The sequence below is a fragment of the Lipotes vexillifer genome, unplaced genomic scaffold (assembly GCF_000442215.2).
Source record: "Lipotes vexillifer unplaced genomic scaffold, Lipotes_vexillifer_v1.1 scaffold189, whole genome shotgun sequence".
In the NCBI taxonomy this organism is placed as follows: Eukaryota; Metazoa; Chordata; class Mammalia; order Artiodactyla; family Lipotidae; genus Lipotes; species Lipotes vexillifer.
In genome coordinates this window covers 2,087,508-2,104,303 of record NW_006785816.1, presented here as the reverse complement: position 1 = coordinate 2,104,303, position 16,796 = coordinate 2,087,508, and the positions used below count along the sequence as shown (strand labels likewise).

The window sequence follows — 16,796 nt, the reverse complement described above, 5'->3', positions numbered from 1 at the left end:
CTTCCGATCACTGTCAGCAATAGCCTTGGAAGGCCTAAGCCTGCTCTACCTCCTTCCCAGCTCTCGCACATTTCTCATTGCCTCAACACAGTTAAGGAAAAGCCTCTTTTTAGTTCACAGGTCATGAAACAGAAGAATGGAAATTAAATGGTTACATGAGAACAGAGTCAGAGGCAAAGATCACTGAAAGTGCTAATTAAAGGAGGTTTGGAGGTCAGAAGCTGGAGTGAGAAGGGGCCAACCCAAGTCAGTATTACGAGTCCTTTCAGGCCAGAGGTGGGGGGGAGGGGCGGGGGGGGTCAAGTGAGTTGCTCAAGGTCACACTGCTAATTAGGAAACCCTGGTCCTCCAGAGTCCTGGCCCTGCCTACTTTCCCTTTATGAATTCTTTTCTGAAATGTTCCCATCAGGGGAATAGTATAAGAAAACAAGCATGAACTAGACCCCCTCCATCCGACGCTCAGTGATATTAAGGTGATATTCACCTTTAGGAAAATCTCCTCAAACCTACAGGTTAAAAGAGTGATAATGAGCATATACATACTATCACAGCAGAATGTTCCCAGCGCCAGGAATCGGTAGACCTGGGTCAATGCCCATCATTGGTTGTATTATGGGTTGGGGGGGGTGGCGCAGTGGGCATTAGCTTACTCATCTATAAAATAGGTGTATAACATCTGCCTATTCGTCTCAAAGGATTTTCATAAAGATAAAATGGCATGAACTCTCTGAAAGCACCCTAAACTAAAAGGCCGCATGCAAACTATCATCATCCCCAAGTGACAGACATTATAATCCTAAAGACAGTCTTACCTTGCGAATGGTATGTAGGAAAGGCTATACCTACAATGAAAAACAAACAAAAGATCAAGTCAAATGAAGGGAGTGGAAGATTACACAGTGGATTGGGTTTCTGAGCTGCAAGAGCACCTGCGGTGATGTATCCAGACCCCCTCCCTCCTCAGTGTGGAGGGTGTGTGCGCACACGCACACATACACGCATGGGCGGTGCCATGTGTATAACAGGGAAGGGGGTGTCACCTGTAGCCAAAGTAGGAGGGCAGAAGGCCCATATGGAGACAACTCTATCACCTCAGCCTCATGGGGTTACTGCTTTAACCAAATGAGCCAGCAGCATTACCTACAACAGGCAGATTCCAGATATCCAGATGACCTAGAAGCCCTATTCTAAAGGAACATCAAATAAAATCCAGATCAGCTGTCCTCTAATATGTTACAAGTTCGCAACAGAATACAACTTTTACCCCATTGGGATAAATTTTCTGCTCTGTGCCTATTAATTTTAAAAGAAGAGAAAAGAGAACAGGAAAAGAAAAAACAAAACGCACTACCAACTGCCCTATGGATGAAAGTATAAGCAAGCTATGATTCTTTAAGAACCCAAGCCCACAGATATCTTGGTGGTCCCAGTTAGCTCAGCCCCCTCGCCCAGAATAGAACCATGGAGGGGAGGAAGCTGGCCATGCCCCCAAAGACCAGGCCTGGGTGTCAGGAGGGCTGGAAGCCAATCAACTCTGAGAAGGCACATATAGTTGGAACACATCAGGGCTGGAATAGGGCCATCTGCCTGTGCACATATGAACGCTGAACCTTTAAAAAATGGCGTCAGAATCAGTCTATATGCAAAGAAAGGCATGTGTATGTAGGGACTAATTTCTGCCCCAAGAAGAAAACCAAAATATAAACATAAGCCATCACACCAGGCCCTTTCAGTACCCACTACCACACTGCATGTGTCACATTAAAATCAGGCCATCATTCTTCTCCGTAGCTGACACTCACCACGTACAAAAGCTGACTTACTTGGAATAAATTCCAAAGGGCATTTTGAAAGTACATTTATTCAAAAGTCCAAAATTACTAAAAGGAAGGATGGGTGTTAAGTTTGCAGTCTCAAGATGCATTTCTATCAAATGAGACAACATTTGATCCTTGGAAGCTTTAAAACTTTCACAGTCTTCCTTTCTTCTCATTAGAGCCAACATTTTTTCCCAAAGTAGATCAAGTCACACTTTTATGAAACTGTTCTGGCAGATATCATCCCTTGATAAACCGTGAACACATTATAGAAACGTCTCAGAAGCTATTGATTCCATACGTGCCACCACCCCCTTACTTTGACGTTGGACAGGTTTGAAATGGCCATGAAGCTACAGCCCCATCCATGGTTCTGAATGATAATGTCTCCAGTGGTCCTCTCACTATGCTTGGCCCCTAGGGCACAACTCCCTGGTTTTGCTACGGCGCACAGCCACACGGTTTTCCGCTGCGCCAGTCACTGCTCTTCATCTACTGCTGACAATTCACTCTTTGTCCTTCTGTTAAATGATTCATCCCACCACAAATGTAACACTCACGATTTTCCTTACCAGTTTCCTTTTTCTTTAATGCCTGTTTGACTCACAAGCCTCTTTTTACCAGCCCCTACACAACTTCATTGTCCTTGCCCTTACCAGTCGTGAGTGGCCGAATAACGTTTGTAACATCTCAAAATCAATCCTGAGCCCAGCAAAAATGCCAGAGTGGGCAAAGAGCCTCCCACGACCACTCAAGGCCACTAATGCCACCTACTGGCGGTGGGGTGAGTCGACAGGCTTTGGTGCTCTGTGGTGTGATTTGACTTGCATCATTAAGGATTCTTAAGTCGAAAAGCTTCTGTTTTCCTAATCCTCCTACCCGCACCATGTGGGATTTTTATCTCCTTCAGCTGTGTTAGTCAGAGATCGATGTGGGAAGCGACTGTCGAAAAGGTTACTTACCACGTCAGGGCCAGAGACTGCAAAATGCAGAAGATGAGAGCAAGCCCTCTGTTGTGCCACTGGAAGAAAAATGATATGGTTACAGGTACGTGTGTGACAAGAGGCACACACCAAAAAGGTTAAGGAAAATTAAAATACACACTTACCCAAAAGGCAGAACACAGGGTAAGTGCAATGCACAACTAGAGAGAGAAAGGAAACATTATTTAATTAATGCAATGACAATGATAACAGGGAGGGGAAGAAACTGTAAAGACATCATTCTTGACAAACTTACAACAACACATCAAACTGCAGTAATCAGATTCTGTGGTTATCACAGCAACCAAATGCATCCTTGAATTCAAAGCACTGAACCTACACGAGCACCCATCTTTGGCAGAGGAGTTCAAATCCCAGTGAAATGAAACTGGCCAATAAGGATTCATATAGATTAAAAAGAGAAGGATCCTCTTCTACTTTCGAATTTTCCCAAAATCTCTGCCCAGCAAACACAAGCACATTTCTGGTCCACCCATTCATCCATCCTTCCATTCCAACATATACTAAAGTAGGTTAAACACACACCTGTTTAACTCCTGCCAAACACTAGTGTCTGGAGTAGAAAGGGCATGTGAGGACAAAGGTTAACACTAGATGTCAATCTCACAGCCAGAGAGTCAATTATTTGTTTACACATCACCTAACTCTGTCCCTGAGTCATTTCTTAGTAAGTTCTTTTTGCAAGAGACTTATCCAGGCCATCTATATCCAGGAATGGCCAAAAACAATTAGTAGTCCAGCTGTCAGTCATGCCTGTCCTCTCCATCCTGCTGTATCAGTAATTACTCAATAAATATGACCGGAATAATTTCTTGGTGTCCAGCGTGGTGCCCAATGCTCTGAAAGGACACAAAACAGTATCAAGTGTGGCCATGGCCTTAGAGAACTTACCCACCTGAACAAATGAGATGTACACAAATGAAACTACAAAGTATGTTGCTTAAGGTCTGGACATTGCAATACTGATAAATGTAACAGCAGTCCAGAGGATGTGGTCTGGAATGATGGGATGGTCCCATGGAAGGAAAGGGCCCAAGGAAGGGAGAGTCATCCTGGGTTAATGGGACAGGAAGATAGGACAAGACTGAAGACACTGTGGTGAGAGCAGGGAACAGGGGTGCTGGGCCATGAGGAAACCAACCTGCTTCAGGAAAACTGACAAAAGCAAACAGGATCCCAAAGTCAGAGAATAACAAGGGGGAAAAGAGCCCACGCTAGGAGACTGGACACCTACTTGAAAGAATGAACCCTGTGCTCCCCAGTTATTCCCTCTAAGCTCTCCTTGTATGTGGCATCACCCACCACCAGGAGGGTGTCAGAGCTCTCTTATTACCACATGAGTTTCTGCCAAATTTAAGAAGCAACACCTTATGGAGGGGCTTTATAGAAATGGCAGTACCTTAACACCAAGTGAAACACAAGTCGGGGGAAGAGAGGAAAAATTATTAGATGAAGAATGCTCCCTTCTGCCACAGTGGTTACAGGCATCAGATAGTAAGTCAAGATGAAAGGGAAAAGGATAGGAGTCTTTAGGTTTAAGAGGAAAACAACTGCAAATAGCAGAAACAAACACTCCTATTTTAGACATCCAGGTATCAGGCAGACCTTACCAGCACCATGATGGTTGCAATCAAACGTGTAGGTTCTATCATTCGCTTCAGCTGTTTCATTGGTCCCATGAGGAAGACAGTGCTAAGAGGCAAACACACACAAGCCGTTCAGACCAGAACAGAACCACACGAGGTAAACCAAGGTGCCTCCCCATCACCTCCCCCAGCTCACCTGTGGCAATAATAGCAGTAATAGTAGCTGACCCTTGAAAAGCTCTGACTGAGCTAGGCACTGTGCTTCAGGGCCTTTTGTGCCTTATTCTTATTTAGTCCATTAGCAATTTATGAAGTTGATTATAGGAACAGTCATCATACTTATTTTGCAGACAAAGAAGCTTAAGTCCAGAAAGGACCTGTTACTTATCTAAGGCCACCCAACTAGAATACGGTAGAGTGAGGATGTAGATGCACGTAGGTCTGACTCCGGAGCCACGTCCATAACCACTAGGTTAGAGGACCCCTCCCTTCCAGGTGCTACCTTGCCTCCTTAACAACCTACCCATGGAAACAAACAAACCAAAATGACTCAGGTAATCTAAAAAAGAAAAACCACATCTTACAGGCTTAGGTAGTTTATGTTAAAAGGTAGAGCATTTCATTTTCTTCTGTAATCTCCAGAGGATAATTCTAATGTTGATAGGAATATCATCTGTGATGTGTGGAACACTTGCTAAGTGCTAGATATCGCGTACGTGATCTCATTTCATCCCCTCAACAACTCTGTGAGTTAGGTATTATTACACTTATTTTAGAGCTGAGAAAATAAAAGCTCAGAAAGGTTAATTTACTTATCCAAGATCACACAGCTAAGCCCATAAAAGAGCTGGCATTCCAACCCACATCTATTGGATTCCCAAGCTCCAAAAGACAGCCCCAGCATACCTTCTATAGGGATGGAACTTGATAGGTGGCTAGTGAGAAAGAGTAAACACAAATGAAGCAGACACTCACGCCTAACACGGCAAGTGCGAGGGCCCAGTATAGGTCATGCTTCCCAACTCCTGACAGAAACGCCCCGTGTGGCATCCCCCCAGGCGTAGCTGGTTTACAGCCAGCATTTAATACAAGCCAACCAGCAGATGACATTATCTACTGAGTGTTCTAAAAACAATTTGTTAAATAAGTCTACCTCTCTTTGAAGTGCCATTAAGTTTCCATTTGAATTCAAAGCTGCACTCCCAGGTCAAGTGTTTGAGCTGAGTGCACTCTTGAGTCTACGTTGAACAAGAAGCGATAGCCAAGGGTGGCCTTAAAAATTAAATGCAGCATATATACAAAAATATAAAAGATTACAGGTAGAGCCACAAACTCCTAGACACACCCTGGAATAACAATTCGCTCCCTTTATTATCTCCCTGGGCAATGCTTCGAAAAGTTGGTCCCATTAGGATTTGCTGAATAGTTCTTTTGGACTAACCAACACACCCATATATTTATGCTCAGTCTAGACTCTACATTATAACCTATGCTGTCTGCCCAAAGCAAAACCCCCCAAAAGTTAGTATTTGAGAGAGCTTTGGAGGCAAGATTAGACATCTCCAAGGGCCAGCATTATACTATCATAAGAATAAATTTAGAGATTATCATACTAAGTGAAGTAAGTCAGACAAAGACAAATATCATGTGATATCACTTATATGTGGAATCAAAAGAAAAAAATGATAGAAATGAACTTAAAAAACAGAAACAGACTCACAGACTTTGAAAACAAACTTATGGTTAACAAAGGGGAAACATGGTGGGGAGGAGGGATAAATTAGGAGTTCGGTATTGACATATACATACCACTATATGTAAAATAGATAATCAACAAGGACCTACTGTATAGCACAGGGAACTCTACTCAATATTCTGTAATAACCTATATGGGAATAACCTATCTACTCAATATTCTGTAATAACCTATCTGAAAAACAATAGATATATGTATATGTATAACTGAATCACTTAGCTGTACACCTAAAACTAACATAACACTGTAAACCAACTATACTCCAATATAAAATTAAATTAAAAAAACAACTTGAAAAAAAAACAGAATTAATAAATTAAGTTTAAGCAGGTGGCCAGTGCATTGCACTTAATCATTTGGTTAACATTTCCAGGCAGAAAAAGACTTAGGTTTGGGGACAATTAGGGACAAGTAAGACAGAAGTGCAGCCCTTGTCAAGTGGTAGACCTGTAACAAGTCAGTGTAATAAAATGCTATCTGTGTTGTCACATAAATATATATGGGATAGACAGAGCCCATATAAAGGAGGAGGTCATTGATTCTGGAGGGGAAAGGAAATTAAGAGAAGTTTCATGGAAGAGGTGACTTCTGAGTCAGGTCTTGACAAATGAGCAAGTACCCATCAAAGGCGGGGTGCAGACGGGGCAGCACCCCAGGCACAGAAAACAGCCCAAGCAAAGCACAAAGACATTTAGAGAAATGCAAGTTCAGCCTGGCTGAGGAGAACGACTCGAAGAGTCTGTCCTGTATGCATTCTGAGGGTTTTGGACTTCACCCCTTGAGAGGGAATGGGAAGCCACTAAGGGGGCTAAGCAAGGCTATAAATGAATGGCTCCACAGCTCTGTGGAAAATGGCCTGGCGAGGGTCCATAAAAGAGGCAGAGAAGCCCACCAAGGAACTCCTGTAGTCTTCAGATGAGCAGTGATAGAGGCCAGAGCTAAAAGCAGTTCAGATATCACCTTCTACGGGAAGCCCTCCTCTCTCCCCAGGTCACGTCAGATCAGCTCACCTGCCCTTCCCTGAGCATTGCTCTCTCCATACCCTATTATATTATCAGTTTATATGTCTGTCTGCCTGGCCAACCAGTGAGCTGCATCACAGCAGGAAGCAAACCCTACTCGTCCTGGAACCTTCAGAGCCCAGCACAGAGTGTGAGCATGTGAGTCAATCAGCAAGGGGCAGCAGCAGTAAGACTAGAGCAATGGAGAGGGCAGTGTTGTAAACTTTGAAGAAATCATTCAACTCTTCTGTGCCACATAAAATCACAATGGTAATACAGTTCCTGCCTTCTCCAGTGGTACTTCAAGGATGAACTAAGATATAAAAATATGTTGAAGTTAAAAAAGAAAAAAAAAAAATATATATATATATATATATGTTGAAGTGATAGGATATGAAAGTGATGTTTTTGGGTTTTTTTGTTTGTTTGTTTTGCGGTACACGGGCCTCTCACTGCTGTGGCCTCTCCCGTTGCGGAGCACAGGCTCCGGACGTGCAGGCTCAGTGGCCATGGCTCAGTGGCCATGGCTCACGGGCCCAGCCACTCCGCGGCACATGGGATCTTCCCGGACTGGGGCACGAACCCGTGTCCCCTGCATCGGCAGGCGGACTCTCAACCACTGCGCCACCAGGGAAGCCCGAAAGTGATGTATTTTAACAACTTCTTTTCTCTCCAAATCCTTAAAACTATGGAAGCATCCTCTTTCACCTCCCACCAAACACAACGCACATCCATTTTCCCATCTAATAATTGGCTAAGGTTAGATTTAAAAAACTGTTACCTCCCAAGAGATGCGATGTTACCAAAGGTGTAAAACACTGCGAAGAGGTATAGTCCCTTCCTGGGCACCCAGAGCAGAAGAGTTCCCTGGAAGATAAGGCACAGAGTATCCACACGTGAGGAACACCCCACCACAGCCACCGAACCAGGAGTGCACAGAGGAACCTTTTCCCCTCCCCGCCCCCCTTACCTCCCTCACCACCTCCCTTTCCTCCCCCTCCTCTTATCCATGCATTTCAGTGAAAAGCAGAAGAGAAAAGGAGGTAGATGAAAGTGGAAAGATAGAGGGAAGGAACGCAGGGGGAAAAGATGGAGGAGGGGTGGGCAGTCTTACCAGCAGTGAGCAGAGAATTCCTGCAGCAAAACAGGCAATGAAGCCTTTTATTCTGGTGCCCGAGCTTAATGAAGTTGCCTCCACAACCTGAAATATTTAAAAAACTAATTACATACGTGTATATGCATATTTAATCACCAAAAACAAAGGACACATACTTAAATTTAGAATTTGTACAGAGAAAGGCAACAACACAGAATCCTAGCTGTGCATAGCTACAAGAGCCCTCATGATCACTGAATCCAGCCACGAATCTCTTCTCCAGCAGCTGATTAGAGCCTACCGAGCCTCTGGTTGGACATCTCCAGAGGTGGAAACTCTGCCTCAAGCACAATGCACTTCACAGTGAAGTGGATTGAAGAGATGGGCTGGTGGGACCCGAGCTGTGTCCCACAGCTGTGCTGTGTCTCATCCAGGAGCCCAGAGTTCACGAACCGGTTCGAATTGCCTATGACAGGCCTCGGGATCATCCCATGTCCAAGAAAAAGAAACCCCAGGACTTTGATTTCGCCCAGCAGAAACTGACCGACAAGAACCTGGGGTTCCAGATGCTACAGAAGATAGGCTGGAAGGAGGGCCACGGCCTGGGCTCCTGTGGGAAGGGCATCAGGGAGCCCGTCAGCGTGGGAACTGCCTTGGAAGGGGAGGGGTTGGGTGCCGACAGGCAGGAGCACAAAGACACGTTTGACGTGCTCCGTCAGAGGATGATGCAGATGTACAGACACAAACGGGCCAACAAGTAGTTCCAGGGTCTCTTCCATGAGCACGACAGGCATCCGGAAAGCGCTAACTCACCACTTTGGGTGCTTACTGTCTCTGCCTTGTTTCCATCACTGGAAATCATATAGAGAAATTTAGCATTTTTGGTCCTTGGTAAAACCTGTGGCACAAATGGAAGTCCCTTAACTTTATCTTGACAATGTATAGGTATTATCTACTTTCCTACTCCATAATGAACTGTAAAATCGTCCATGGAAATTTACAGATAACTTCTGGTTTCTTACTCCATAGGGAATTATAAAATTATCCAACAGATGCTATTGAGTTCAAAAGAGGAGTTCAAGAAAACTGTGGAAAAATAGTGAATGGAATGATCACTGGGCTCTTTTTTTTTGAGTGCACTGTTCTTTATATTACAAAAATTTTTAAGTTTTATGGCTTTAAAGATATATGCCTTTGTAATAGATTTAGATCTTAGAAAAATTATATTTGAAAAACACATGCATTCCATTTTTCCTAAAGGGTGTTTATTATAAAAAAATCTATCTAGTGCTGTACTGTGTCATGGATGCTATATGTACTTTCTCTTGTTTTTACCACAAAATGATTTGACCATGTTTATGAGGAAATCACTGTACTTAGAATAAGATACCGTTACAACCACAAGTCAAATTATGCCAAGGTTGACCTCAGAGACTGTTCCAGAATATTATCCTATGCATAAATGCTCCACCATGTTCTGTTTATTATAAGTAAAATCATCTTCAAATATCTTTGACATTAAGTAAGGACAAACATATTAGTATGGGATATTATGTAGCATAAGACAGTTATATTTCAATTTAGATGATTCAAATGCCATGAGAAGACTGGTCACTTATTACTGTTTTAATAATAGTAAAAGGAAAATATCTTTTGATAACATTTCCACTCTCTTTGATGTGGAAAGATATTAGGTGTGTGAGTACAAATATGGCCATTTTCTCTTGGTCATTTATTAAACTATGTATACTATTTGTCATTATGTATGAAGTAGATATTCAAATACAGAAGCAGAATTAAAGGATCCAAGCCGACATAAAGAGCTGACAGAAACCATATATGTGAAAGAAAATACAGAAACCTGGAAACGCTGAAATCTAAAAAGGACCCATATTTAAGAAATTTTTGGCTACGCATATGTCAAAGACTGTTATGTCCAATTTTCTGCTGGTTTCACAGCTATTTAGAAGTGTAGGTTGGTGCTCCATTAAGGTACAGCTATGTGGATCCCATCCATGTTATTTCATTTACTGTCCTTAGAATAAGATGTACTTTATTATAATCACCACTCCCCTTTAATTAATTTAATTCATCTTACATTGTAAATGAGCTTGTTTCCTCAAATTTTAGGTGGATACAATTACTCAGTCTTTGAGCATTGCATATGATTCAGTTTTTAAAAAACTGTAGTTGATTTACAATGTTGTGTTAGTTTCAGTTGTACAGCAAAGTGATTCAGTTATACATGTATGTATTCTTTTTCAGATTCTTTTCCATTATAGGTTGTTATAAGATATTCACTATAGTTCCCTATCCTATACAGTAAGTCCTTGTTGTTTATCTATTTTATATATAGTAGTGTGTATCTGTTAATCCCAAACTCCTAGTTTTATCCCTCCCTTCTCCCCCTTTCCCCTTTGGTAACCATAAATTTGTTTTCTATGTCTGAGTCTGTTTCTGTTTTGTAAATAAGTTCATTTGTATCACTTTTTTAGATTCCACATATAAGTGATATCATATATTTGTCTTTGATTACTTCACTTCATGATAATCTCTACATCCACCCATATTGCTGCAAAAGGCATTATTTCATTCATTTTTATGGCTAAGTAATATTCCATTATATATAATTAATATGTATATTAATATATATATTCCATATAAAATGGAATATATGTATATATATGTGTGTATATATATATACACACACACACACCACATCTTCTTTATCCATTCCTCTGTCAATGGACACTTAGGTTACTTCCATATTTTGGCTATTGTAAATAGTGCTGCTATGAACATTGAGGTACATGTACCTTTTCAAACTACAGTTTTCATCTTTTCTGGATACATGCCCAGGAGTGGGATTGCTGGATCATATGATAACTGTATTTTTACTCTTTAAGGAACCTCCATACTGTTATCCATAGTGGCTGTACCAATTTACATTCCCACCAACAGTGTAGGAAGGTTCCCTTTTCTCCATACCCTCTCCAATGTTTGCTGTTTGTAGACTTTTTGATGATGGACATTCACGCTCTAGGCGCGTGGACTTCAGTAGTTGCAGCACACAGGGCCTAGAGCACACGGGCTTCAGTAGTTGTGGCATACAGGCTCAGCAGTTGTGGCCTGCGGGCTCTAGAGCGCAGGCTTAGTAGTTGTGGCGCATGGGCTTAGTTGCTCCGCAGCATGTGGGATCTTCCTGGAGCAGTGCTCGAACCCATGTCCCCATGGACACGGCACCCCATGTCTGCAAGACAGCAGACCCTAGAGCAGCCTCAGCCTTTACAGCAGCCTAGGCAGGATGAGGACCACAACTGGAAAGGTGTGAGCTCCCCCAGGCAGGGCCCAGGGAAAGGGAAAAAGACAGGGGTGGCACTCGCACAGTTGGATCCAAGGTGCACCATCTCCTAAGTCAACCAGCCAAGCTTCAGGACTCACTGCTCCTGCCGGCCTTTCTGGGACCCAGGAGGGCTCAGGCTCTCATCCTAATCAGGACTCTCAGCCAAGCCCATTCACTCTTGGTGCACAAGTTGTTCTTCAAGGCGCCGGCATCAGCCAAGTCACCCACATGTGAGGTGGATCCTAGTTAATTAATGACTGCCCTATTCATCCCTCTGTCACCATGATTAATCCTTCCCAAGAGCAAAGTTCAGAGGAGGCCGAGATTTCCAGAAAAGCCCCACTAAAAGAAGGGAGCCTGTAACTCCTGAGGATTTTTTCCCCATGTCAAAGATGACAGCCAGGGCTTCCCTGGTGGCGCAGTGGTTGAGAGTCTGCCTGCCGATGCAGGGGACACGGGTTCGTGCCCTGGTCCGGGAAGATCCCACATGCCGCGGAGCGGCTGGGCCCGTGAGCCATGGCCGCTGAGCCTGCGCGTCCAGAGCCTGTGCTCGCAACGGGAGAGGCCACAACAGTAAGAGGTCCGCGTACTACCAAAAAAAAAAAAAAAAAAAAAAAGATGACAGCCAAGTGTCTGCACCAGAGACCTTCCTAGTCTGTCAACCTTAAGCAGTGGCCACAGCTGCTCCAAGTTGCACAGGCAGCTGCCAGGGAGACCAAAGGCCTTTCCTCCTGCCCAGCCAAGGCAGGACAGCCAGGCCCCCTGCATATTCATTCACCCAGGGCTCACCTCAAGTGGCCAGCACAGTCCCCATCTGGCAATGTGGTGACCACACATGCCTCCAGCTGATGGAGGAAGGCAGTAGTGGCAGAGGTTCCCCGGGTCACTAAACCGGCAACTCCCTCAGCCTTGACTGCTCCCAGCTCAGGGGCCTATTCTCAACCCTGTCTCTAAACTTCCTGTCAAACTGGAAGCTGAAAAACCAGAGGCTTCCTCAGGTGTGGCAGGCTTCACTACAGCATGGCTTCCTCCCCGCTCACGAGACAGGTATTTAGGGCACATTATCTGCCCCATATGTTCACACATATTGAAAGTGGGGCTCATCACACACACACACACACACACACACACACACACACACACACAGCACTTGCAGAAACATATGGCAACATATGACCCTACACAGAATGGCACACTCAGGGATGGTGACACTCCGGGGGAGTAGGGTGTTAGGAGCTGACAGAGGGGCCACCTGGTCCCATGTTAGGAGCACCTCTCCCCCAAAATGAGCCCTGTGATGCTCTGTTGCCAGTCTTCACTGGCACCCCAGACACTCGGGTTAGACCCCTTCTGACTCACCTGTTCAACCTCCCACAAGGACAGGAGAAAATCGAAAGCAACCACTCTTCCTACTCATGCAAGCTCCGAAGAACCTACCTTGCCAAGGTGGAAAAATGAACAGAGCTACGTGGAAGAAGAAAATTGTGGTAGTGGGATTGGACTGGATTCAATCCAATGCTTGCCTGAGCATTACTTGGCATCAACAGAGACATTTTAAAAGATTCACCCTTTTGTTTGTTCGTTTGTTTGTGTTTTGCGGTACGCGGGCCTCTCACTGTTGTGGCCTCTCCCGCTGCGGAGCACAGGTTCCAGATGCGCAGGCTCAGCGGCCATGGCTCACGGGCCCAGCCGCTCTGTGGCATGTGGGATCCTCCCGGACCGGGGCACGAACCCGTGTTCCCTGCGTCAGCAGGCGGACCCTCAACCACTGCACCACCAGGGAAGCCCTCACCCGTTTTTTTACAGGATAAGCCACAAGGTTAAGTATCAATTTGACAAAGCCCTGGTATTTAGAGCACAAAATAGTCTCAAACAGGACGGTGAGATGCCAGCTCTTGTAAAAATTAAAATCACTCATGATAGGAAGCATTTCTGGTTTCTGCTTCAAAAAGGAAAGTAACACGTTGGTTCTACATGTCTCTCAAGCTGACTCCCATCCAAATGTCACCCTATTTGCTAAAATGAGGGAGGGGGCGATAACTTTTCATCTACATGGCTGCAAGTTCTTTCACAAGCATGCTTAGTCACAGGCCAGAGGAAGCTGTTGCTCCACTTCCAACTGGATCCAGTGAAAGCTAAACACTTCTTTGTGCCAATTTGTGAAAATCAACTCCATTGATGTAAAATAACTCCTTAAATTCATGGTTTCTGGAAACTGTGCTAGCGCACTTTTGGGAAATTAGAGTAGCTGGAATAGCACCTGGATAGAATCTGTAGGCAAAGAGCTCACAAGCTGTCTGACTGGCAGTTATGCACAAGGGTCCCTTTGACTCTGGGATGTGGAGAGAAGAGGGGCTCTTGCCAAAAGAAGAAAAGCTGAGAACTGTTCGGGGAAACAGGGTTGGTAACAGAAAGGAGGTGAGAAAGGAACACTGACTCATTCCTGAGCTTTCAAACCAGGTACAATTCAGACCCTCCGTGTCCCTGCAATCCTGTAGAGAAAACATTAAAGCCTGTACTTTCAGAAAGAAGCCCATAGAAACTGAATTGATGATTGAAGGTGGATTTATGAAGACCAGGTATCAATCACAAAACTCATCAAGAGGCCATCTGTGACTAGACATCACCAGGCAAATTTTATAATTCCCCAGTTTCATATGTAGGAGAAACAGAACTAGTCATATTTTCATTTTTTGCATTAAAAGGATAACAATTTTTTTAACATCTTTATTGGAATATAATTGCTTTACAGTGTTGCATTACTTTCTGCTGTATAACAAAGTGAATCAGCTACATGCATACGTGTATCCCCATATCCCCTCCCTCTTGAGTCTCCCTCCTACCCTCCCTATCCCACCCCTCTAGGTGGTTGCAAAGCACGGAGCTGGTCTCCCTGTGCTATGCAGCTGCTTCCCACTAGCTAAAAGGATAACAGTTTTTTAAAGCACTCACTTCTGGTGACGTCTGTTTTTATAATTGAATGTGAAGAGACTTTAAGGCCACCAAGTCCAATATCCCACACAAAACAGAAATTTCACCAGCATCCTCCAGCCTTGCCAGCCTCAAAACCATGGGAAATATGAGACAATCAAGTCAGTACCAACATTTTCAAGGAGGCCCTGACCTAATAAGTGAAAACTGAGCCAAAAACAACCCTGAGAGTGAATTCAGCTGGACACAAAATGCTTCCTGGTAGTTGCGGACTCAGGAAGTGCCACACAATGATGTAAACAGGAATCTCACACTCAGAGAGAGCCCTCCCCTTCGCAGAGGAAACTGACAGCAGTGTTTTAGAACAAGACAGAAGCACCTAGTCTTTCTAAAATAGATTCTACATGCCTGAGCTTACAACTCTTTAAAGCCCTTCATTGTGTCCAACACAGGCATTCACTATTTTAGGTAAAAACTAACTCAGCGTTTTATGTTTTCAATCTGTACTACGTCATTCACTCTTGTCTGTCCACCCCTTCATGATGATTTTCTAAATCAAAATATCTGCATCATCCCCGCTGTCCCCACAAGAGTCCACAGGAAGAGAAAGCATCGCCCTCTTGAACCCCAGCTGCTCTAAAACCTTACTGACAGTCCGTGCCACATAAAGCTTTAGATAAGCATGACTGTCAACCACGTAAGTTTTCTTAGGCCCAGTCTGAGGTTTGGCTTGTGAGTTCATACAAGAAGCCAGATTATCAAAAACGAGGAACTCATGAAATTATTACCGAGCCTTGACCAATTAATAAACGCAACAGATTTAAAAGAAGCCACAGGCTGTTTTGAAATGTCAAAAAAAGTTAAACTCCAATTTCTATAACACTCAATGTCTGTAGTGTTGCTTCTTCAAGGTGAAGATTCAGAGAGCAACTTTTAGGGTTCTGAGATTTCATGGTGGGCGTGGAGGTATCAGGGTCACACAAAAGTCAGAATAAAATCAACAACCACAAAAGCGAGCGAGAGCAGTGTGTTGAGATAGCCACTTGAGACACTGATGAAAATCAGAGGAACAACTTAGGTTCCAACTTGAAGGAAGCCATATGATCTTGTGCAAAAGCCTCATTTTACAGATGAGGAAACTGAGGCCCACGGAATACGCCAAAAAATAAAGAGAAATATTATTTTATCATTCACGGAGGAAAAAAAAAAACTCTAAGCACTACAAATAGGAAATAAACATCCTGTGTGGCTCTAGAACATAGGGCATTAATGCCCAAGTTTCAGCTCGACCAAACCTTTCTAAAAACACAAACAAGCGTGCAGGCGGCCTCACGAGGTCCTGGGCGTCTACGGAGTCTACGTGAAGTGTGTGCACAGAGAAACAAAATGTGGTCCCAGACGTCCAGGAGTTCACGGTTTTCCTGGGGGTAGTTTACAGAAACAGTGCGCACAAGGTCGGGTGCGAGTGTCACACCCCACAACCTAAACTGGGCAGGAACGCAGCCGGGAGCACCCGGGTGCGGCCACCAGCCCCGCCTCGCGGTGGGCAGCGAGGAGGGGCGGTCACCCAGGCCCCCGGCGCAGGCGATCTACCCTACGAGGACTACCTCCGCCAAGTTCTCAGAGGCCCCAGCCTAGCTCGGCCCTAAAGCCCTTTCCCTGGCCTGCAGGGATGGGGCCGCCAAGCGGGAATATCCGCCCTCCCCTTCGCAGATGTTTCTAGGTTTTGCTCCAGCTCGGCCCTCCCTTTGTGGGGGGATGGGACGCGGAAGGCTGAAAGGTGCAGGACAAAAAAGTAAACAGGTGCCGACAGTCCTGTGCAGAGTGTCTGGGCCCTGGTAGCTGAGGTGGGGAGTGGGGGGAGCGCGGGGGTCCGGAGCTCTGGAGAGGAGGGGGAAGGAGCAGGGGCAGAGCTGCTTTCCACGAAATCCTGGAAGTCCTGCTTGCCTTTCCTACCAGCCAGCAACAGGCGCCGGCGGAGCTGGGGGCGGGGCTCCGGTGTCACCCGGGCCCCCGAGCCCCGGCGCGCTCCCAGGCCCCCCGCCGACCCTCCACCGAGGCGGGGGCGCAGCAGCCTCGGGGCGGAGAGGGCGTGGCCAGGCGGCTGGGCGCCGCGGCGCACTCACCTCTGACAGGCCGCCCCGGTCCTCGGTGTCCTGCCCGCTCAGCACCTTCTTCAGTTTGTCCATGGCGGGCCCGGTCCACCCCAGCTCCAGCCCCCGGCCGGCCGCCTGTTGCTCTGGCTGAGGCGCGGGCTCTTCC

The 16,796-nt window shown here is 45.2% G+C and overlaps 1 protein-coding gene across 1 annotated transcript in view; it reads right to left on the bottom strand.

The window, feature by feature from the left end:
* Positions 1-16,790, bottom strand: part of SFT2D2 (SFT2 domain containing 2) — an 18,431-nt gene extending 1,641 nt beyond the window's left edge. The window contains exons 1-7 of the mRNA XM_007458111.1: positions 16,661-16,790; positions 8,279-8,365; positions 7,946-8,031; positions 4,432-4,513; positions 2,926-2,961; positions 2,780-2,838; positions 813-842 (exon numbers count right to left, since the gene is read on the bottom strand). Coding sequence (XP_007458173.1) covers positions 813-842; positions 2,780-2,838; positions 2,926-2,961; positions 4,432-4,513; positions 7,946-8,031; positions 8,279-8,365; positions 16,661-16,723 — 443 coding nt within the window. The 5' untranslated portion in view covers positions 16,724-16,790. The remainder of the gene's footprint in view (positions 1-812; positions 843-2,779; positions 2,839-2,925; positions 2,962-4,431; positions 4,514-7,945; positions 8,032-8,278; positions 8,366-16,660) is intronic.
* Positions 16,791-16,796: the final 6 nt, after the last annotated feature.